The sequence below is a fragment of the Anolis sagrei genome, chromosome 5 (assembly GCF_037176765.1).
Source record: "Anolis sagrei isolate rAnoSag1 chromosome 5, rAnoSag1.mat, whole genome shotgun sequence".
Lineage (NCBI taxonomy): Eukaryota > Metazoa > Chordata > Lepidosauria > Squamata > Dactyloidae > Anolis > Anolis sagrei.
The window spans coordinates 50,964,988-50,988,890 of record NC_090025.1 but is presented as its reverse complement, the minus strand read 5'-3'; the positions used below and the strand labels follow the sequence as shown (position 1 = coordinate 50,988,890).

The 23,903-nt window shown below is 41.0% G+C and overlaps 1 protein-coding gene across 5 annotated transcripts in view; it reads left to right on the top strand.

Moving 5' to 3' along the window:
- TMEM154 (transmembrane protein 154) overlaps positions 1-23,903 on the top strand; it is a 47,202-nt gene that overhangs the window by 11,484 nt on the left and 11,815 nt on the right. For 3 of the 5 annotated variants that reach the window (XM_060776199.2, XM_067468695.1, XM_067468693.1), the window contains exons 2-4: positions 7,386-7,697; positions 19,049-19,076; positions 21,653-21,738. In XM_060776199.2, the coding sequence (XP_060632182.2) occupies positions 7,386-7,697; positions 19,049-19,076; positions 21,653-21,738 (426 nt within the window). Of the gene's footprint in view, positions 1-1,881; positions 1,995-7,385; positions 7,698-19,048; positions 19,077-21,652; positions 21,739-23,903 lie in introns of all 5 variants that reach the window. The other 2 variants (XM_060776200.2, XM_067468694.1) reach the window with 1 other exon arrangement.

Here is a 23,903-nt window from a genome sequence, read left to right as displayed (position 1 = left end):
TCACTCCAAGGAAGCCTGCATATCAACAACATACTGACAGTTTACTACAGACAGTCCCTGACTTACAAACATCCGACTTGCAAACCACTCATAGATAAGAATGGGATGAGATAACAGGAAAGGAGAGAAATCTGCCCCTAGGAAAAGAAATTAACTCTGAAAGAGTTATCACAGGAAAAAGGTGTCTCCACTGAAGCTTTATCACTTCAAAAAGGGCTGCAGTGGCGCAGTAAGTTAAACTGCTGAGCTGTGGAACTTGCTGACCAAGGGTCAGTGGTTCAAATCCACAGAGCGGGCTGAGCTCCCATCATTAGCCACAGCTTCTGCCAACCTGGCAGTTTGAAAACATGAAACACATGCAAAGGTATCGCACCGATGGGAAGATAATGGCACTCCATGCAGTCATGCTGGCCAGATGACCTAGGAAATATCTATGGACAATGCTGTCTCTTTGGTTTAAAAATTGAGATGAGTACCACTCCCTAGACTCGGACTCGACTAGACTTAATGTCAAGAAGAAACCTTTACCTTTTACACTTTAAAAATGTATCTGTTCCAACTTACAAACAAATTCAGTGTAAGAACAAACCTACAGAACCTTTTTCATTCGTAACTTGGGGCCTGCCAGAATGCCATTATAACTCTACAGATTTTTTTAAAATTAACACAACCCAGTGGAAGAAACTGAAGCCTCTCTTAGGATTGTAACACATCTGAAAATGCACTGGGGAGAGTTGAGAAGGGTCTGGATGCATCTACATTTGATATCACAACTTATATCAAATGGGAGAAGCTCATAAGTATGCCACCTTGTTGTTGAAGTTTTTGTGTGTGTAAAGAAAAGGAAAATATTTGGACAGGAAAATGACAAGAAGGATCGAAGATTAAGAAGTCCCATGAAACTGGAGGATATAAAGAACTGCAAATCACTAATCTGGTAAAGGTTTCCTGTTGATGTTAAGTCTAGTGATGACTGACTCTGGGGGGTGGTATTCTTTTCCATTTCTAAGCTGAAGTGCCGGCATTGTCCGCAGACACCTCCAAAGTCATGTGGCCAGCATGACTGCATGGAGTGCCATTACCTTCCTGCAGAAGCAGTACCTAGTAATCTACTCACATTTACATGTTTTCGAACTGCTAGTTTGGCAGAAGCTGGGTCTAATAGTGGTAACTCACCTTGCTCCCTGGATTTGAACCACCAACCTTTTGGTTGGCAAGTTCAGCAGCTCAGTGGTTTAACCCAGGGGGCTCTTTGGGGCTATATAACTGTAACTAATTACTTGTTAAAGCACCTTCCCAAGATGTATGTCTTTTCTGCCACAAAGGGAGCTTCTCCCATGGTTTGGCCCAACAGCCACACAGCGCTGACACTACATACTTCAGAGTCTGGTCCTGCCATGGGCTGACAATGCATAGCAGGCCATATAATCTAGCCACCCTTTGGCTCTATTCCCGCTTATAACGTAAATGAAACAGACACATTTAAACCTTAATTGGTTCAGTTGAAAATACACTGTATAGAAACCTGCCGGATTAAAGCTGAAAAGCAATATACATTTTCCTAGAAGTAAGCTTACCAAACACACTGAGATGTATACTATGTGTGTCAAGGATTGTGCTGTGATTGTGTAATCAGCTATAATTTTGTTCATTATAGATTACTAGATATAAGAAGGGCAGAACTCTACTCCCATTTACCCTGACCATGCCCATGCTAACTAGACTTTGCCAAGAGCTGTGTTTCAACATTGCAAATACACCATGTTCTCTGCCCTAGTACAGAGAGTTTAAGCTTTTGGGTGTGGTTTTGTTGCATATTACTGGGTTGACTCCTTCAGAAATGCGTGTGTAGTGCAGTTGCTGTTAAATTGCTTCTTTCAGGCTCCCCAGTGACCCCATTTGACACAATGGCATCACTGTTAAATAGGGATGGAGAAAGGCAGCGGCATTGGCATGTAGACTGCAGACTTCTGAGATCTTCAACCACAATATTGGTATGTTGCTGCAGCCAACTGTTTGCTTATTTTTATCTCTCTTCCCCATCCCTCCCCAGGACAACTGGAAGAATAAGATGGCTTAGACTGCAGTTATTTTGGGAGCAATTAATTTATAAAGTGTCTGAAGTATGTGCTGCTCTTGAAAGCGGGAACAAATATTTACATCTTGCCAACCATAACATCAAGCTTTCGGAATGCTTTCTGAATTCAATACTTGGGAAAGAATCATCTATTATCACTGTTCTCTGTTGCCCAATACATGTGGACACAGAAGAAAGATTTACCTCCTTTTCCAGTGAAATAATTAATTTTCTCAAGGGTTGTAGGTCTCAGTTTTTGATACTTATAATGGGCTTTTTTTTGCCATAACTGTCAGAGCAGTTCCAAGAGATTCAGAAATTATTTGTCTCAGTAAAGTAAGGATTATAGTTCCCAATAAAAGTTGTGGGTTTCTTTTAAAAACATAAAGAAATGAATGAATGACCTTCATTTGTTCATTCATTGTTACAGCAGTCAAGAAATGGGTAGTTGTAGTAGTAGCAACAGTAGTAAAAGAAATAACAACAAAGCAAACAAAAGTGTGTGCAATAGTTAATTCATAGAAAACAGAGAACCTTTGTCCAGTTTATCCAAAATTTGTCAGGTCTCATATTCAAGGGAGGAAGAATGAGGGCTCCATAAATGTTGGCTTTGGTTTCTGGTCAGACATTTCTTGTTGGTGTTGGGAATCAAGAGCTGTTGGGCTCAAAAATAACCCTCACTTGGGGGTGATCCCACAAAATACAGCAGAGTGCCAGAAGCACAGTTCATAAGCAGCAGAAACTTATGGGCAGTGAGCAAGGATTAGCTTCCATTCAACAGGATGGAACAGGATTGCAGATTCACAACTTCATAGGATCAAAAATAATATGTTTATTAAAGACTAGCCATCCCTTGCCACACGTTGCTGTGGCTTAGTCTGGTGATCTGAAAAATAAAGTAACAAGAAAGTGTTGGTTTCTAATATATGTAATTTCTTTAATCTTGTGGGTAAACAGTATTTCTTGTTGTTTCTTCATCAATGTTGATGTAGAGATTGTCTTGTTTGCTTACTCTGGAACATGCAACATATAATTGTCCTTTTTTAGGGGTCCCTTTCAAATCTATAATACTATATCTGTCATATACATGTGTGTGTGTGTGTGTGAATATCATATCTATCTATCTATATCTATGTCTGGATGGCTCTTTGTCAAGAAGGCTTTGATTATATTTTATTGCCCTGGTGAAGGGGGTTGGACTGGATGGCCTTCAGGCAGCATTTTTCAACCTGGGGGATCAGGATTTCTGGAGGGGGCCATGAGGCAGTGTCAGAAGAGCTGCCAAAGACCACCAGAAATCACAGTATTTTCTGTTGATCATAGGGGTTTGTGTGGGAAGTTTGGCCCAATATATCATTGGTGGGGTTCATTGTACCTTTAATTGTACCTGAACTATAAATCCCATCAACTACAACTACCAAATGTCAAGGTCTGTTTTCCCCAAACTCTATCTGTGTTCATATTTGGCCATATGGAGTATTCATGCCAAGTTTGGTCCAGATCCACCATTGTTTGAGTCCATGCTGCTCTCTGCATGTAGGTGAACTACAACTCCAAAACTCAAGGTCAATGCCCCACAAACCCTTCTAGTGTTCTCTGTTGGTCATGGGAGTCCTGTGTGTCAAGTTTGGTTCAATTCCATTGTTGGTGGAATTTAGAATGCTCTTTGATTGTAGGTTAACTATAAATCCCAGCAACTACAACTCCCAAATGACAAAATCAATTCTTTTGAGTGATGGTCACTCATTGGGGCAGTAGGTGTCTCACTCTAATGTATCTAGACTAACTGCTCATTGAGTGCTGGAGACTTGTGCAGTCAGGGATGAAAACCAGCAGTTGGCACTACAATTCTCAACCCTGTATTCCTCTGGTATACATGGAGGGTTTGGGAGAAAAGTAGTGGTTTTCTTCTTTGTACCTGGTCCAAAGGAAGTACAGTAGAGTCTCACTTATCTAACATAAGTGGGCCAACAGAACGCTGGATAAGCGAAAATGTTGGATAATGAGGGATTAAGGAAAAGCTTATTAAACATCAAATTACATTGTGATTTTACAAATTAAGCACCAAAACATCATGTTTTACAGCAAATTGACAGAAAATGCAGTTCAATACATGGTAATGCAATGTAGTAATTTAACACCAAAACATTGCAATGGATTGAAACAGTTGTTGATCCAGAGGGGAGGCAGGCTGTGTTGGATAATACAGAACATTGGATGAGTGAAGGTAAAATAAGCGAGACTCTACTGCACCTATGAAGCTTCTCCCTCAGCTTGGCATGGAATCTGCCTGTTTGTTACCAGCTTGAAGAATGCAGTGGGAATGATACCTATGTGAGAAGTGTTGCAGCAAAATTTTGGGGGTTCCGTGTGCAGCAACAAAACAGTCCCCTTCTATAGTGGAAGTACTCCCCCTTTGATTAAGGAGCAGACAAATACAACTTGTCTTGTCAATAGAAAAGTTTATTCTGAAATATTTACATATGTGTAGCAGAAGATTTTGTCTCTACTCCAGTCCTTCTTCCTGATACTCTGTTAGTTCATACCTTCTTCTTGGCAAAAGGCTCTCCCTGGTTTTCTTTACTAATCCTTCCCTTTCTCTGCAGCTTCATTTTCCAATAGCACACATCATCACCACTAACAACATGGAAGCTTGGGCTTCTTCAGTACACTTACAGCTACTCCAGCCTGGGTGTAAATTGCTCAATGCTAGCCAGGTGGTTTGACACTTAATGCTTGTTGGCCCTGATCCTTACACTTACTTGTTGTCACTTAAAAAATGATATGATGTAAAAACTCTGACAAGAAGGATCTGGGCAGTTCTGGAGCCAGACTCAAGTCAGTTCACTATATATCAGTTAAATATTTTGACATAGATTGTGGCAGGAGGAAAAGGCTATGGATGCTCTGGCTGTGAAAGCAGTAAAATGTCATTGGAAAATGAGCTAATAGGAAGTTACTGGTGTTTTTGCCTTTAATGCTTTTATAAGGTTTTTATAATGTGTGTTAGTCGTTTTTAATTTTGTTTTTGTTAATTGTGGCATCAAATCATGCCAGTGTAAGCCACCTTGAGACACCTTCAGGCTGAGAAATGCAGCATAGAAATGCAGTAAATAAAGAAAGAAATGTTGAAGGAATACGTTGCCCAGAGCTGGCATCCTTTGCTATCTTCCCTCGCCATGCATACATGACCCAGAAAAACATATAGCCATAGTGCACCTCTAGCCTGGGTTTCCTGCTCATCAGAGGTTAATGTTCCTGAGCTCTGGTGATCTGAGTGCAGTCAGTCCCCAGGTTATGAACAAGATAGGTTCTGTAGATTCATTCTTAAGTTGAATATGTATGTAAGTCAGAAAACATACATTTGTATGTCAGAGGAGTGCATCTGTGATGTGGAACAGTAGTTCTCAACCTGCGGGTCCCCAGGTGTTTTGGCCTACAATTCCTAGAAATCCCAGCGAGTTTGCCAGTTGTTAGGATATCTGGGAGTTGAAGACCAAAACATTTGGGGGCCCACAGGTTAAGAACCAGTGTTGTAGAATGACTGCAGCTTGACTCTACTTTAACTGACCTAGTTCAATGCTATGGAATCCTGGAGGCTGTAGTTTTTCAAGGTCTTTAGCCTTCTCTGCAAAGAATGCTGCTGCCTCACCAAATTACAGATCCAGGTTTACATACTATTGAGCTATGGCAATTGCAGTGATGTCAAACTGCATTAATTCTGCAGTGTACATGCACCCTAGGCAGGGAAGAAAATGGAGGGAAAGGCACAGATGTGATGGCAAGGGAATGGAGGGAAAGAGACAGACGTGAAGGCAAGCGAATGCGGGGAGAGCAGGGGAGACACATGTTTGTTACTAGGAGTTAGGCATGTAGCCAGGGGAGGGGGCTCGAGGGGCTTTAGCCCCCCCCCCGAAATTCTCATGGTGGTTCGCTAAAAGGCCTTACTGGTGCATTATTTAAACTGTTAAGTTTATTCATATCATGATCTGATCACCATACTCAATATATCCCATATGCGAGTAGATCGCATGGGGTGACGATACAAAAGGTTTGCTAGGGTAGATCCTCTTTCACTCAGACTCAGTCGTCGCCCCCCCCCCCCCCCCCCCCCGAATCGAAATTCTGGCTACGGGCCTGCTAGGAGTTGAACGTAAATCGGATGTTCATTACTTAAGCAGAATCCAGCCAAACGTTCTGCCTTTAAATGAAGAGTTACAGATAGCAGAAGACTGAAAAAGCTTTTAATTGCAATGAATGAAACAAAGCAAACAAACAGATATAATTATAATAAATGAAAATTGAATTAATAAAAAAATGTCAATTTGTATCCCATTTGTAATGCACAATTGTTGTGTATCTTTATTTCATTTCTGCTTTATGGTGACCCTAAGGTGAATTTATCATATAGCATTTTCTGAGGCTAAGAGTTTGTGACTTGCCCAAGGTCACCCAGTGAATTTCCATGGCCAGGCAGGGAATGAAATCCTGGTCTCTAGAATGGCAGCCTAAAACTGAAACCACTACACCATGCTGACTCAATAAGGTAAATGTAAAGGTTTCCCCTGACATTAAGTCTAGTCGTGTCCAACTCTGGGGGGTAGTGTTCATCTCCATTTCTAAGCCAAAGAACTGGCATTGTCCATAGGCACCTCCAAGGTCATGTTGCCGGCATGAATGCATGGAGTGCCCTTACCTTCCCGCAGAAGCGGTACCTATTGATCTACTCACATTTGCATGTTTTTAAGTTGCTAGGTTGACAGAAGCTCGGCTAACAGCAGGAGCTCACCCTGCTCCCCAGATTTGAACTGTCAACCTTTTGGTCAGCAAGTTCAGCAGCTCAGCAATTTAACCCACTGTGCCACCAGGGGGGCTGACTCAATACCTAGCACTTATTTAATTGAGAATCTCCCAGTCGATCTCCAAGGCATGACTGCACTACTGCATTACATTGGGTTTTTTTATTATTTGAAGACTGTACTTCCTCAAACACCTTTGTTTCCAGATCATTTTCATGCAGCTTTACAGTTCACTAGCCATAATGCCTCATTCTGGAAACCATTATTGACCCAAATGGGAAGCATGAATTATCATATATTCAGGAGAAGAAAATAACTGGGAAAATCTAGATAGTGATTTCATTGCCAGCTAACATTTCTTAGAAATAGTAAGGATGTGATTATAAAAGAATTGCTGAAAATATCAGATTTTAAATTGTGTGTGTGAAAAATAACGTTTTAATAAACTTTCAACTATCCAGGTAAAAGTGACAAGTATTGCTATTTTCTTCCCATTCCTAATTTGGCAGGCTCTACAACTACAATGGAAGCTGAAGAAGCTTCAGGGGGTGGCACACTATTATCTACTACCGTGGTAATAACACATGCCACCATATCCACTGTATTTTCAACAAGTGACCAGGATCTGCAGGCTTCCACCATACTGACACAAACAGAGACTTCTGAAAATGAAAGTATCACCACGATAGAAATGAATGCAGAACAAGAAAGTCTACACCCTGCTCTGATTTTTGGAGCCCCTGCAGCACTGCTTCTAGTCATATTCATTTTACTGGTCATCTTTATTGTAAGACGCCACAAGCAGAAGCAATCCAAACAAGGTAAGTGTTTAGTGTTTCTTGGCTGATGTGCTATGAACATTTAGAATAGATGTGGAAATTGGGCTCTTGCGCTATATTATTATTATTATTATTATTATTATTTCTTAAACTTTCTTTATATCCCGCCACCATCTCCCCTTGGGGACTCGGGGCGGCTAACATGAGGCCAAGCACAAAGAATACAGCAAACAAATAAAATACATACAGCAAATAATAATTAAAATAAAATACAGCAATAAAAACAATAAAATGCAAACAAGAAAAGAAAAATAACACAGTGGGATAAAACACTGGGTATGAAGTAAAATAAAAATTAAGGACAAAAAGTAAATCAAGGTGGACTGGGCCAAATGCAAGGATAAAAACGGAGGACATAGGGTGAGATGGGAAAACTGGAGTGATTCTTCAGGAAGGAGATACGGGAGGGGCAAGCTATGGGCTTTATTTCCCGCTAGGAATAAGGTTAAGTGCATCAAGAGGACGAGTATATGCTGAGACGTTCGTGGGGAATTGTTATTCATTCATCAAAAGCAAGGCGGAACAGCCAAGTTTTCAAGTTTTTCCTAAAAGCTGACAAGGTGGGAGCTAGCCTAATCTCCCCAGGTAATGAGTTCCAAAGCCAGGGGGGCACCACCGAGAAGGCTTTCTCTCTCGTCCCCATAAGCTACACCTGCGACGGGGTGGGAGCAAGAGGAGGGCCCCCCTGGAAGACCTTGGGGACACGAAGTTCTGCTGGATAGTATCAGTTCTTACTTTATTTATTATGGACAAGTCATAGAATAGGCCTGTGGACATAGAGCCTGGGATTGGCCTTTGGCCACCTCCATGTATTCACTGAGCACAAAGAGGAAAAGAAGGGAAGATGTCAGGAATGTGCTACCATTCACCTGTCACTCATAGCAGCTAAATTTGGGGTGAAATATGAGCATCTGTGCAAGACCCACCCTCTATGTTAGTCAGTCATTCAGGAATGTAAGGCCTCCAATATGCCCCAACCTGTAGCTGTCACATGCAAAATATTGAGACAGGAAAATGTAACAGCACCCAGGATTGCTCCAAGTGAGCAACTTCGTCCATCTAGGTCTCACACTTAGCTAAGGTCTTTAATTTAGTTGCAATATTTACATCACTCAGGCTTCACTTCGTATCACAAAGTGGGAAGATTATAATGGAGCAAGTTTGAAATGTTGCATGCTGCTGCAATGGCACAGCAGGTTAAACCACTAAGCTGCAGAAATTGCAGACCAAAAGGTCGACAGTTCAAATCCATGGGACGGGGTGAGCTCCCATTGTTAGCCCCAGTTTCTGCCAACCTAGCAGTTCGAAAACATTCAAATGTGAGTAGGTACCGCTTCGGCAGGAAGGTAATGACACTCCATGTAGTCATGCCAGCCACATGACCTAGGCATCTACAGACAACAGCACCTCTTCCGCTTAGAAGTTGAGATGAGCACCATCTCTCCAGAGTCAGACTCAACTAGACTTTAATGTCAAGGGGAAACCTTTACCTTTGCTTTACTTGAAATGTTGCACTTCCCCTTCTCTCTGAAAATTCATAACTGGGACATTGTTAGAACACTGGATCCTCTTGGAATACTTTGCTCCCTGCTGCTGAAGCTACATTTGGAAGCCATAAAAACTGGTCTGGACTCATGGGTCTTAGTTCTTTCATGGGACTCTAATGGGATTTGTTATCTGGGGTTATTCGTGCCTGTGGTATCTTCTTCTGACACCATTAGTCCCTCACTATCTGCACACACATTAATGCTGGACTCCTTGGCCATGGTAACGTGTCATGTTCTAAAGAGATCTCCATAGAGGTTATATCTTCAAAATACCCTTTTCCAACCAACTGTTTCTAATATAGTATTCTCTCTCACAGATCCTTGTATTCTTATTACTGAAACATCTTTTCCTTCAGCATACATTTGGAGCACATATCTGTGTTGTGGATAGTATCTATCTACTTATAGATTCCTAGAATAAATCAAATGGTATTAATCTTCCTAGTGAAAAAAAAGACTCTCAATGAGCTGCATTTCCCCTTTTATTCTGTTCTGTTCTTATTCAATTCATGCTGTACTTGTACTTTCTAGATGCCACCACCAGATGTCATATAGGGCATCTTTAGATAAAATCTGTAGCAGCTCATCTTCCTCATTCATTTAAGATAGTCCCACTGCTTCCTTAGAATACTACTAGCTGTGCCCTGCCACGCGTTGCTGTGGCCTATAGTAAAACTTATCAAAGTTGAGGTAGATATCTGGACTATTATGAAAGAGAGGTCCCTACCTATTCCTTCCCCCTTTTCCTCCCCCTTTCTCTCCTTTCTTCCTTCTCTACCTCTTTCTTTCTTTCCTTCTTTCACTACTTGGTTTCATCCTTCTCTCTTTCCTTCATTCCCTCCCCCTTCCTTCCTTTGCCTTTCTTCCCTCCCTGTTTGCTTCCTTCTTTCACTTTTTATTTCCTTTTATTTCACCACCATCATAACAATAACAATAATGCAATGCATTGCCTCCGGGACCTGACACCTCTCCCATTCCCCCTAAAAGGGTCTCAGAGGAACAATAGCATAATAATAATAATAGAAATAACAACCTTTACCCGCCACGTGTTGCTGTGGCCAATCTTCCCTCTTTCTCTCCTTCTTTCCCTCCCTCCCTCCCTCCCTCCCTCCCTCCCTCCTTCCTTCCTTCCTTCCTTCCTTCCTTCCTTCCCATGTTTCCTTCTCCTCTTCTTTCTCTATCTCTTTCCTTCCTTCCCCCTTTTTCTTTCTCTTCTGCTGTCTCTCTTTTCTTTCCTTCCATCTTTCCTTTCCTTTCCTTTTCTTCTTCCTCTAACTTTCCTTCCTTCCCCCTTTTTCTTTACCTCCCTTTCTCTTTCTTCCTTCTTTCCTTCCTTCCTGCCTTTCCTAGATTTTGACAGGGCGGGAAGGGGCGGGGTGGGGTTTGGAGGTGGCGTGAAGTAAAAGGAGGTAAGATTGGGGCAGGGGAGTGATGAAGCGTGGGGTTGCGTGTGTGTGTGCGGCGGCGGCGGGGGAAGTGGGGTTGCGTGTGTGTGCGGCGGTGAGGGTAGTGATGGAGCGTGGGGTTGCATGTGTGTGTGCGGCAGGGGGTGTGTGTGTGCGGGAAACGGTGCGGCGGGGCTTGGAGTGGGCATGGTTTCCGCAGAGGGAACGTTGGCCGGAAGGCCATGTGCGCGCGCCAGGGAACTTGCGGCTGGGCGCCAATGCGCATGCTCAGTTGTTTTGCCGTTTTGTGAGTGTGTTGTTGTGTTGTTTTTCATTTTGAGTAGATATGTTTGTACCTTGTGGGTTGTGTTATGGGTATGGGAATTTTGGTTAAGTTTCGTTGGGGTTTTTTGAGTTTTGTTCTTTTGCCGTTTTGTGAGTGTGTTGCTGTGTTGTTTTTCATTTTGAGTAGATATGTTTGTACCTTGTGGGTTGTGTTATGGGCACGGGGATTTTAGTTAAGTTTCGTTGGGGGATTTTTGAGTTTTGTTGTTTTGCCGTTTTGTGAGTGTGTTGTTGTGTTGTTTTTCATTTTGAGTAGGTATGTTTGTAACTTGTGGGTTGTGTTATGGGCACGGGGATTTTGGTTAAGTTTCGTTGGGGGATTTTTGAGTTTTGTTGTTTTGCCGTTTTGTGAGTGTGTTGTTGTGTTGTTTTTCATTTTGAGTAGATATGTTTGTACCTTGTGGGTTGTGTTATGGGCACGGGGATTTTGGTTAAGTTTTGTTGGGGTTTTTTTGAGTTTTGTTGTTTTGCCGTTTTGTGAGTGTGTTGTTGTGTTGTTTTTCATTTTGAGTAGATATGTTTGTACCTTGTGGGTTGTGTTATGGGCATGGGAATTTTGGTTAAGTTTCGTTGGGGGGTTTTTGAGTTTTGTTTCTTCGTTGGATGCCCCTAACAAATTTATATATATAGATTGACTTTATATCTTGGGCAGAAACCCTACATTTGAATTCCTATTTGTGTCTCAACAAGCTAAAACAAGCATGAATCCCCCTTGTCAATTGCTTTCTTCTCCACCCCCCAGCCCTCATACATGGAGAATCCCAAGTGGGCAAGTCTTGGCTTAGTAGAAACTATCCCTGAAGCAAATTCAGGAGTGGAAAACAAAGAATTTTTAAGTAAATCAATAAATAAGCAAGAAACAGAAATGTTTGGCAACTCAGCAAAGATTTTCCTTGCAGCTGTACACTGAAAGTCCAGAAAGGTGTTGTTTGGATACAGAGAATCTAACGATTTGACGTGTTTGTTCTGATGCCTGGCAATCCTGTTATGAAGGTTTTATATTCACCCAGAGCTTGGAGGCTTTTTGATTGTGATTCCCAGTATCCTCAAACCAGCACGCAATTTTGGAAATTGTAGTACAAATATGATTTTTTTGTAGACCCCAAAAGTAATGTTCCCAATATTAGCTTAGGCAATGCCCGGGTTATTTGAAAAAGGCATTGTTTCTTTTCTTTTCTTTTCTTTTCTTTTCTTTTTTTATGTTAGGTAATATCAGTTTGGTAATTTGTAACATTATTTATTAGAAAAAGTCAGTTTTTGCTTTTGTTTTTTTAAATGAATGCTCCCATTAGAAAATGCATAAGGTGAACTGCAATTCCCAAAATTTCAAATTTGGTCATGTTGGGATTTTGTGTCAAGTTTGGTCCAGATTCGGTTCAAAATGCTCTCTCAATGTAGGTGAACTACAACTTCAATATATCCCCCCAAAGACCTCCAGTATTTTTTGTTGGCCATGAGAGATCTGTGTGCCGAGTTAGTTCCAGGTGCATCGCTGGTGGGATTCAGAGCACTCTTTGATTGCAGGTGAACTATACATCCCAGTACTTACAACTCCTATACATCAAAGTTGACTCCCTACCAAGCCTCTCCAGTATTTTTTGTTGGTCATGTATGGGGGTTCAGTATGCCAAATGTGGTCCAGGTCCATTGTCTGTGCAGGGTGAACTACAAATTCCATCATGTTGAGTCAGTCCCCCAGTGTGTTCAGTTGCCGATCAGTGTTTGCCATAGAGAAGAATATAAAAGGGTTACGGGAGAGGCAGTGGGTGGGATCATGCAAATTCCACACCAATGGAGAGAGTGGAGGAAAAACATAAAATCTAGGAGGACTTTGCTCCCGAATGAAAGCATTCACATGGTGGTGGGCAATATGGCATTTATGGAGGACATTCACAGGGCTCTTGTATATGTCCATGGTGCTCGCTGTAGCCTGCAATGTCATTGGAGGGAGGGCTTTTGGTGTCTCCTGAGTTGTGGAAGCTATAGCTGTTTGTGGAGGCAAGAGCTTGTCTGTGTAAGAGGACACACCTGACACATACACACATACATATTTTCACTTTTATTATGTGTATAAAATAAATAATAGGGAGGAAAATAGAGCAAAGCCCAGTTAGCAAGAAATAAATACTGGTTCTCCCAGTCTCTGACTGAGCTCAATAGTCTTTCAGGAATCCTATCAAAGCCTGGTAGATTGTGTGCTGAACAGTGTGGTTGAAACCAAACACATTTCTTAATTTTACCACTATACTATTTGGCTAACCACGATGGCAGTGTATATAAGAAATCCCACTTGATGTGGTCTGACTGCTTCATAGTTCCTATTTCTTCTCTGTTCTTAGGGGGGTGTGATTGTTTTTTTGTTCCAGGATTTATCTCTATGTTGTTTAGTTATATATAAAGTCTACAGATGAGGCAGTCATTCAGGAATGAGGACACCTTCAATGAGCCTGACCCAGCATCTCCAATGATCAAGGATTATGGCAGTTGTAATCAGACCACATATGTGGATGTAGATTTCCCTTTCTCATCTTTGCTCTACTTTCTATGTGCATGTATGAGAACTTGTTCAGGAAAGGAAGAAAGCAAAATATCAACTTCTCTGAGAATTAACCCATTATTAACATTTTCAAACAAAGCCCCAGCAGAAGCAACTGTGAGAATTTGCTGTTGCTAATGTCAAATCATGTTGCAGAAGAATCATGTGATTGTGGCATCTGTAACACACTCAACGAATAAAGCAATCCAGGAAACCACATGCCATATGATGTCAAAGAAAGGAAATACAGTACACAGACAGCATTTAGCAGGATGTAGCTATGGGAGGGGTGGGCATTTGCCCCCAATGAAGTTCTGCCCTAGGAGAGGTGACGTGAAGTGTTGTAACATGTTGGTTAGCATTCTGTGTTCAGTCTACTTTCTCTGAAGGTGTGCAGCCCTTGGCAGTTTGCTGATCCTTGTGGGATTTTTTTTTCATGTAAGGAGTGACTTGAGAAACTGCAAGTTGCTTCTGGTGTGGGAGAATTGCCCATCTGCAAGGATGTCACCCAGGAGATGCCTGGACGTTTTACCATCTAGTGGGAGGCTTCTCTTATGTTCCTGCATTGGAAGCTGGAGCTGACAGACAGGCGCTCACCCTGCTCCATGGCTTTGAACTACTGACCTTTCAGTCAGCAATTCGGCTGGCACAAGGATTTAACCCAGTGTTTCTCAACCTTCCTAATGTTGCGACCCCTTAATACAGTTCCTCATATTGTGGTGACCCCCAACCATAACATTATTTTGTTGCTACTTCATGACTGCAATTATGCTACTGTTATGCATCATCATGTAAATATCTGATATGCAGAATGTATTTTCATTCACTGGTCCAAATATGACACAAATACCCAATATGCCCAAATTTGAATACTGGTAGGGTGAGGTGAGTGTTGATTTTGTCATTTGGGGATTGTAATTGTGTGACTTATAGTTAACCTAAAATCAAAGAGCATTCTGAACTCCATCAACAATGGAATTGAACCAAACTTGGCACACAGAATTCCCATGACCAACAGAAAATACTGGAAGGGTTTGGTGTGCATTGACCTTGAGTTTTGGAGTTGTAGTTCACCTACATCCAGAGCACACTGTGGACTCAAATAATGATGGATCTGGACCAAACTTGGCATGACTACTCAATATGCCCAAATGTGAACACTGCTGGAGTTTGGGAAAAACAGATCTTGACATTTGGGAGTTGTAATTACTGAGATTTATAGTTCACCCACAATTAAAGAACATTCCAAACCCCACCAATGATAGAATTGTGCCAAACCTCCCACACAGAACCCACAGAACCAATAGAAAATACTGTGTTTTCTGATGGTCGTTGGTGACCACTCTAATACCCCCTTGCGACCCCCCCAAGGGGTCCCAACCCCCAGGTTGAGAAACACTGATTTAACCCATTATGCCACCAGTGGGCTCCTTATGACCTTAGTTACCTTTTTATAGAAATCTGAGTACAGGAAGCTGATAGCCAAAATGCAATTTCTTCCCACCAGCCTCAATGTCAGATTAGTAGCCAGCCACAACAAGACACAAACATAAAATAGCAATATGAGAGGACTAAAAATTAATGTGTATTTGTAATATAATGCGCTTATAATGTCTTTATTGGGGGGAGTATTCACAAGTTATTTCCAATCCAGAGGAGAAGACATTGCTGTTCAATTTTTGTTGTTGTGGAATTTGAGATGTTTGTTATAACCCTACTGAGCTGTTTTTTTCATGTATTCTTACAACAGGTAATGAGTCTTAGTTCTTCTCCTTGTATAACTTCTAGCACCCACTTCAGTGGGTGATACTGAAGAGTGAGAGCCTCAATATTTGTGGTTCTTCTCCCTGAATTCTTCTAGCACCCACTTCTACATTGTGGGCGATACTGAAGAGTGAGAGCCTCAATATTTGTGGTTCTTCTTCTTTTATAACCTCCAGCACCCACTTCTATATGGTAGGTGATATTGAACAGTGAGAGCCTCAATATTTGTGGTTCTTCTCCCCTGTATAACTTCTAGCACCCACTTCTACATGGTGGGTGATACTGAACAGTGAGCGCCTCAATATTTGTGATTGCTTTTTTTTTTTTGCCTGAGTTGGAATCCTGGAAAAAGTCAGACTTTTGACTCACATAGATAGCTCCCACACAAAGTGGAGGTTCTACATTTTCATCTTCCAGCCCTCCCTGTGTAGGAGGACTACAAATCCAGGGACAGGAAGAGGTGCTGAGCCAGGGTACGCCCATCCCCTGAGTGTTGATAGAACAAGTCAAATGAATGAATAGAATTAATAAGATATGTTTCAAGTCACAGATGTCTCACCTGGGAAAATATGTACTGAGTTCCTTTAAAAAAAAAAACCCAATAGCCTCCTCCTTACCCTGTTAGGTATAAAATACATATTTCTCATCTGTTGTTTTGATGATAGTTGCCTTCTCTAATACCACCTCCCAGCCTCCAGTGACTGTGGTTTGCCGTTTTTATCCTGTCTGGTGTTTCTTCCACCTTTCATAGCAATTATTCTCTACCTAGCTTGTTTTCCTTTATTGCTCAGTAATTTCAAGTGCTTTTCTCAATCCTCTCCAGGTTTGGCGTGTTTGTGTGGTTTGAAAAAAAAAGTGCCCCTTATCTGTAATCTCTGACAGCTTCTGTATTCATAGAACAGGTGCATTGCTCATGTACAGTATTAGGCTGTGTTGAAGCAAACATTTTTTATGGCAGTTGTTGACTTCTCATTATGTTGCTTTCACGGTTTGAACCTGCTAGCCTCAGGGAATTCATTGCTTCCAGTCTCCTGTTCTCCGCTAGACTCTGTTCTGAATATTAATGCATCTAAGCTGCAGTCAAAGTCTTAAACTCACCTCAGCTTCTAATATCTGCCTGGGCTTAAATATCATTTTTCTCCCTCTCCACAATCTTGCAGAACTCTAATTCACATGTGAGCTTTTTATTTTGTCTTGTGCATTATAATCTCACATAAGGATGAGTGAAGTCATTTCTGTCCAATATCCCTTTGAGAAGACATGCAATATTTGCATAGAGAACTCACATAAGATGGAGTTCAGGGTATGCTTCATGTGAAGTCTTAGCTCTGCTTTTTCCTCTCCTCTGCTTTAGTTCCCCCTGTTCATAGGTTTTCCCAATAGTGTAGATGCCTTTCTTTGTATTAGTTTTGGGTGGAGCTTAAAATCCCCCAGAGGCCAACCTTAGTTAATCTATTCCATTTCCCTGTATAGAGCTCTTTGCTGGACTCCTCCCCTTTCTTTCTACAGCAGAGCTACTGTGATTTAGGTTTGGGATTATCTGGTAATCCTAGGCCCAAGCAATTCAAACAGGCATTCTTAGCACCTGTATTCAGCAGTATTTTTATACCTGCAGTCCAAAAGACAACAGAAGCTTATGACCAGCTTATGCTTTACAAGAAAGAAGATTAAGACAGTTGATAACCATTGCTTTGCACCAGAGGCAAGAGACTTTTGAAGACCCCAGAGAGATCACTACAACCCCAAAATCTCCATTTGTAATGCATTGTTTTAAATCACCTTATGATAGTCCCAGGTGGGGTTAACACTTTGTTCATCTTGTTTGCAGTAAAATCATTTTTGGTTATCTTTTCACTTTGCCTAAAGGACCTCTCTGTGTTAAGGGTCTTAATCTTAAGAGAAGGTATACAGATAGCCTCCAAGCATAGCCAGACACTATTGTTTTTCCATAGGCACGGGCGTGCCATCACACTTCAGAACAGAAAGATTTGTCTTCCAAAACTCTGCCACTGCTCTGTTCTATTTGCATAATTGTATGGTTGATCCAGTGGTCACTACCAATATAAATGTTTTAGAAAGCTGGACATGTTGTGGGAAATGAGAATGGTTCACATATATCTATCCAACTCTCTTCTCTGTACCTCACAAACAACCACTACTTTGAGTTCAAGTAACTTGGCAAGCACAGAGATAGAGAAAATGTGGTATGAGAGCAAAGGGAGTTTGCATTTAACTCCCATTCCTTGTAAAGGTGCTCCCCTTGGGTTGGAGGAGAGATTGCCAAACAGGTTTTTGCTATCTGCCTTACTTACTTCAGTGCAGGTGGTGGAATATCAGAGCAAAGATAGAAGAATAGGTTGGGAATGCAGAATAGACTCTGCATACAAATGAAAAAACCCAGAGAATTCATGAAACTAGCTGGAGATTTCCTTCTGCTCCCTCTCTCCAGTTTTGGGAGCTAGAAACAGAAGATGACTTCTTTACCATTAATGATTGTGTAAGATAAAGGTAAAGGTTTTCCCTTGACATTAAGTCTAGTCGTGTCTGACTCTGGGATGGTGGTGCTCATCTCCATTTCTAAGCCAAAGAGCCGCCGTTGTCCGTTGACACCTCCAAGGTCATGTGGCTCGCATGACTGCATGGAGCGTCATTACCTTCCCACCGGAGTGGTACCTATTGTTCTACTCACATTTGCATGTTTTCAAACTGCTAGGTTGGCAGAAGCTGGGCTTAACAGTAGGAGCTCACTCTGCTCTCCAGATTCAAACTGCCAACCTTTCGGTCATCAAGTTCAGCAGTTCAGCAGTTTAATCTGCTGCGCCACCGAGGGTTCCTAATAATTGTGTAGAAGAGAGAACAAGAAGCATTTATTTACTAATATTCTCTCTAATAATTGTGTAGAAGAGGGAACAAGAAGCATTTACTAATATTCCCTCTAATGATTGTGTAGAAGAGGGAATATTAGCAGATGTTTCTTATTAATTGGTTGATTATGTGACTAATAAAACCTGCTGAAATTCCATCTTCTTCCCAACCATGAATGGCCTAGGAGCCATCTCTAGTTTTTAGTCTGGCAACCCTACCGGTATAGAGCATGGTATAATGTTTTGAGCATTGGACTATGACTCTTGAAACCAGGATTCAAATGCATTCATGGCTGTGAAACCCCACTGATGGCCTTGAATAATTCAGGCTGTATTAGACTCACAGGGTGGCAAAGTCAATCCCCTTCTGAACAAATCATGCTAAGAAAATCCTATGTTCACCTTGTCACCACCATAGGTCAAATTTGTCTTGAAGTAAACAACAACAACCATCCTACCAGTATCTGCTGCTGAAAGCTATCACCTCACTCTGCTTAATGATAGAGCTGCCCCTCAGTGCTGGTTTATTATTTCTTCAATGGATATGGTACAAAATTACACAAATAATAATTATTACATAGCAGTGAGACACAGAAATCAAGCCACGGGCATTAAGTTCTATGTTATTTCAAGAAGAAAGTAGTTTCCACATGTGTGAGGAAGAGTTGGATGCATAATACCCCAAGGCGTGTTTTGTCTAGACACAACTGCTTCAGGCTGAAGACAAGATACCTTGAAGAATATGACTGCTAGCCTATAATGTGCCTGAGGCACTTGGAAACTGCCCCCTCCCTTTACTGGTTACTGGTCATCCTAATTAAGCTATACAGTTATGTCCTTTTCATCTTACCTTATGTCTTCTCTGAGTATATTTCATTTCATTTCATTTCAGATGATCTAGAAAGTGAAAACTGCAAAAGGTAAGACATTTGCAGATTGCTCATCGTTCTTTAGTTCTACACTCATGTTTGTCTATTGAGTTCTTATAGACAAGAGCAACATAGGCCCCTTCCACACTGCTCCTATATCCTGGGAGCTGATCCCAGATTAATTTCTTATCCCAGGTTATCTGGCAGTGGGGACTCATATAATCCAGTTTAAAGCAGGTAATCTGGGAGCAGATCCTGAGATATAGGGCAGTGTAGAAGGGATCACAGACTACAAGGTAACCAATTGTCCTATTGTAGTTGAGGGAAGGGAATGGGCAGTTCCTATTGGATAATCGCTAGTCACATAACCAAATGGAGAATTATGACCTGTTAGCGTCATAACCTATTGGATTATGACCAATTGGAAAAATCATAATCTTTATATCTTTAAGAAAAGAAATGGTATCCACGTGTATTTATTTTTGGCAATTGGTTTTCAGCTGCCAGGCTGCTTTCCAGGTGACTCTGAACTATTAGGAACAGAGAATATGCCAATACACAAAATATATATGTTTAGCAGATCTTCAGAAGCATTGTTTAGTGTTCAGAACACATCTACTCCCCCATAAATATCTTGTTTCTATGTCATGCTCTCAGAAGACAACATTCAAGTAGACTTCTTTTTAAATAACTTGTTTGTTTTACTCACGATTTCATGCATTTAAATATACAGGCACATTTCAGTTTTTGTCTTTACCTTTCAGTCTTTATCAGCAATTTCAACATGATATAGGTCTGTACAGCTCTCCTTTATAACTGTCTCTTTCCAACTGTCATCTTCAATTGTCGTACCTCAACTGTCAACTTTTAAACTGTGTTCTAAACAATCCCTGATCTGGTCACATGGTCTGCAGCCCCTCCCATAACCTCAAGAACATAGAGTTAAGGAAAACAGCATACCAAAGAACACATATACACTTCAGTAAATAAAACATCATATTATATACAGACAAATAATTAAACAGAGGAGGCTTGAGAAGGCTACCTATTTCCAACAGTTCCCAGTTTCCTATAACAATAGATACATAGGACCACTAATATATCTCACTGTGTCTTTTAGGATGATATTGAATAACTACTTCTAACCCAACTCCTTCTATCTCCTTATTCAGTGTATGAAGCTCTTTCCCACTGTTGAAGTACTGAAGCAATCTATAGACTTTCATTTCTGCCATCTTGTTGCAGTTCCATGATTGCTTTACAGTCACCAATGTTTTATAAAAGACGTAATACACTATTTGGACAAGCTAATTCATTTTCTGGATTATTGCTTAACCTAAACATGTATTTGGTGATCCTCATGGGTGCATAGGGAAGACAAGAAAGCCTGAGTGGGAATGGGATGGAGGAGATTTGGATTGCTTGTCTATGAAGGTTGATTAATGTTAGTAACCTTCACCTTTGCAAGAATAGAGACACTGGGCATTTAACAAGCATATCTTGTTAAATGTTAGCAAAGCAGAAGTTGGAAAAAGGAGTCCCCGGTAGAGCAGTGGGTTAAACCCTTGTGCTACAATAATATAGATGGGTTCCTGAATGAAATATATATAACAAAAATACCACTTGTATAACATAAACAATGATATAATTCAACAACAGTATATAAACATGCTGCACTGTTAACCTCACAGCGACAACAAACAATATGGTGCAAACTTTTAGTACAGTCGTATCTTCTTATAAGTAGCTTGTGGATCAGCCGACCACGACCGGTTTCGGCCTACCTCAGGCCTTCCTCTGGTGGAAAAATTATACACTTGAAAGTGTTCTCCTCGGGAGATACAATTTTTTTGTTGGTATATGATACTCTGCTCTAAGTAGAGTTCTGGCTGCCAGAACCCTTGTGCTGACAGGATTAAAGACCGACAGGTTGGAGGTTCGAATCCGGGGAGAACACGGATGAACTCCCTATGTCATCTCCAGCTCTCCGTGCAGGGACATGAGAGAAGCCTCCCACAAGGATGGTAAAACATCAAAACATCCGGATGTCCCCTGGGAAATGTCCTTGCAGATGGCCAATTCTCACACCAGAAGCGACTTGCAGTTTCTCAAGTTGCTCCTGACACACACAAAAAAAGAAGTTGGAAAAGTTACACTATAAAAATATGTCTCTCAAAACCTGGACTACAGTTGGTTGGTCTGGCTGAGGAATTGCGGGGGTTCTAGTTTCTAAAAATAAAATCCCTTGAGCTCTGTGATAAAGTGCTACAAGAGCTTAATTTGTGGTATTCTTTTGTACTTCTGAGAATCTACATGATGAGCTTCTCCCTGTGTTCAAAGGCTAAGTGGGCAGCTATGTGCATAATTTGTATAGGATTGTAATGAATATTAGCAGCAGCTTGCATCACATGGCTAGACTTAGAGGTAGGGTTGGTCTGCTCCATTTTTAAAAGTAGCAATGTATGTTCATTCGGTGGCACTCATGGGTGCTTCTCTAAAATAGACTCACTGACAGGTGAAGACAGGTTAACACATGGCTGATATAAAAATGGTATTGTAAATCTCTGTCTCGAAGCGAACAATTCAAAACAGCGTGGTTCAAAATATGTTTTTGTTTTCTTATTCAGCCCTATCTTTGAAGAAGACACACCCTCAGTAATGGAAATAGAGATGGAAGAGCTTGATAAATGGATGAACAGCTTAAAACGAAATGGTTAGTGTTTATCCCGTTCTATTTCCAGACCTCTTTGTTTTCTAATGAATCTGTGTCTATCCTCCCATCCCTTTGTCTTGGCTAAATACTCTAAATTACATTTGTATTAATATTCTGAAATACTAAAATAGCAGGAGAAGCAAATGCCGGGGAAGGAAGTGTTCTTTATATAGGGTGGAAATTCTTATTTTGAAAGGAAGAAAGTGTCTATTTATAGGATGGAATCTTTATTTTAAAAAGTAAATGTCTGTGATATTTTTAATTGTGCAAAATGCACCCTCAATACTTATTTGTAGCGTAATATTAAGAAGGTGTGGAGGTTGGTTTTGCTTTGTAATATGCCACTGTTGACTCACGGCTCCTAGCACTTTTTATTCCATGCTGTCTCCAGGATCATCTTGCAGGCGTGTTGCTATGACCACATCCTTCCCTTCCTGCTGTCATTTTAGGTTGGCTCCTACCCTCTGTTACCTGGAATAAACATCATTGTTTCCTTCTTAAGCAGATGGCTAGTTGTGATTATTGTCCAATCTGGATAGAAATTGAATATATCCAATTATTCTTATAGCGGTACCTCCTGGCTCCTCTTTTAATCAGCAGCGCTTATTTGCTTCACTTGCTGTTGTGTTAAAGCAAGCTCCTTGGCACAAGTAATGTGCTTTGTTTGAGCTAAGAGGGTCACAAAATGCTTGGCATTTGGCAAGAAGGAGATACAGAAATCAGAAAAGGGTTGAAATATTTTCAGGATTAAAAAAATCTAAGTAATGAATTTGCTATAAAATTGGTGATGTCTGGCATTCAGAAGAGGCACAAAAATGTGTGGTCCCTGGGTGTTGTGGGGCTCTCATCCATTCTAGGCAGCATAGTCAATAGTGAGGAGAGATGGGTGTTGCAGTTCAACAACATTGAAATGGCTACATGTTTGTTTATCCTTCATATTGCATATCGGACTTCAGTTTACATTGTGGCTCAGGAAAAAAAAACCATTGTATGGTCATGGTCAAACCTGTCTCTTTGAACCCCAGTTCCCTAGTATTAATGCTCTTTCTTGCAGGGTCACCATAATTTGTCTGTGAATGCTCTGAAAGAGCTTGCATACCTGTGGCGTGGTTGATAGGGACCACAAAAATGTCATATTGAACTATGTGTCTACATCAAACAGTAATTTATTCTGTACAATTTATTTAAAGACATGACACATGTGTTGTGTACTCCTCTTTGGAGAAGGGGGAGGTAGAACAGGAAGCTGAAGATGTAGGAGTTGGAAATTTGGGGCCAAGTGTTGAGGAGGAAGAAGAGGGTGAAGAAAACATACTGCTGGTTCCAACATTTCAGGAACGCCAAAGGGCAAAAGAAGAAAGAAGGTCAACTAGAATTGCTGCAAGGACGCTGAGCAATCAGACCTCACTCTAGGAACACCTGTGCTGGGAGCTGAGGGCTATAAATCAGGAGTAAAGCAAGTGGTCAGTGCTGGCAGCAACCATTCCACTTAGTGCTCCTGTGCTCTGGTTTCCTTGCTTGCAGCTCCAGCATCTGCAAAATGCCTCACAAAGACTTTTTGCCAAAGACTCTTGTTTCATGTCTGATGTAAGACTTTTTGCTTTGCTTTTGAGATTTACCTTCTGTTCCCTTGCTGCTGCTTGTTACGTTAATATCATTTTGCTGAATTAAAGATTTTTTAGTTTCTGTTTCTGAGGCAAAACAGGACAACAAGAAAAAATGTATCATATGCACATCCCATGCAAAGGCCTTTTTCATAATCAATTAATTGTGATATGCCCATTTAACTAAAAAATCCAGTGGAAAGAGACCAGTGAGGAGGGCATCTAACTTCTTGAAGAAGAGAAATTAACACACTGGAAACAGGCATGTCTTATTCTCATCAAACAAGACATGAGAAGGATTGTATTCATATTGGACATTCTGCCCATTGTGATTCATACAAAGTTTTGCCAAATTATTAATAATTCTAGTTCTTTGTAGATTGTGCAGAGAAGTGTGACTCTGGGAGACTGAAGTGCCCCATCGTAGGACATTGCAATACTATATTTTTAGATAGTAGAACCGTTATAGTATAAATATGTCAATTTTATTTAGCATCACCTGTCATTACATGAAGGGGTTTTCCCACTATCCTTTGTCTACCAAGGTGACCTAGAGTAAAC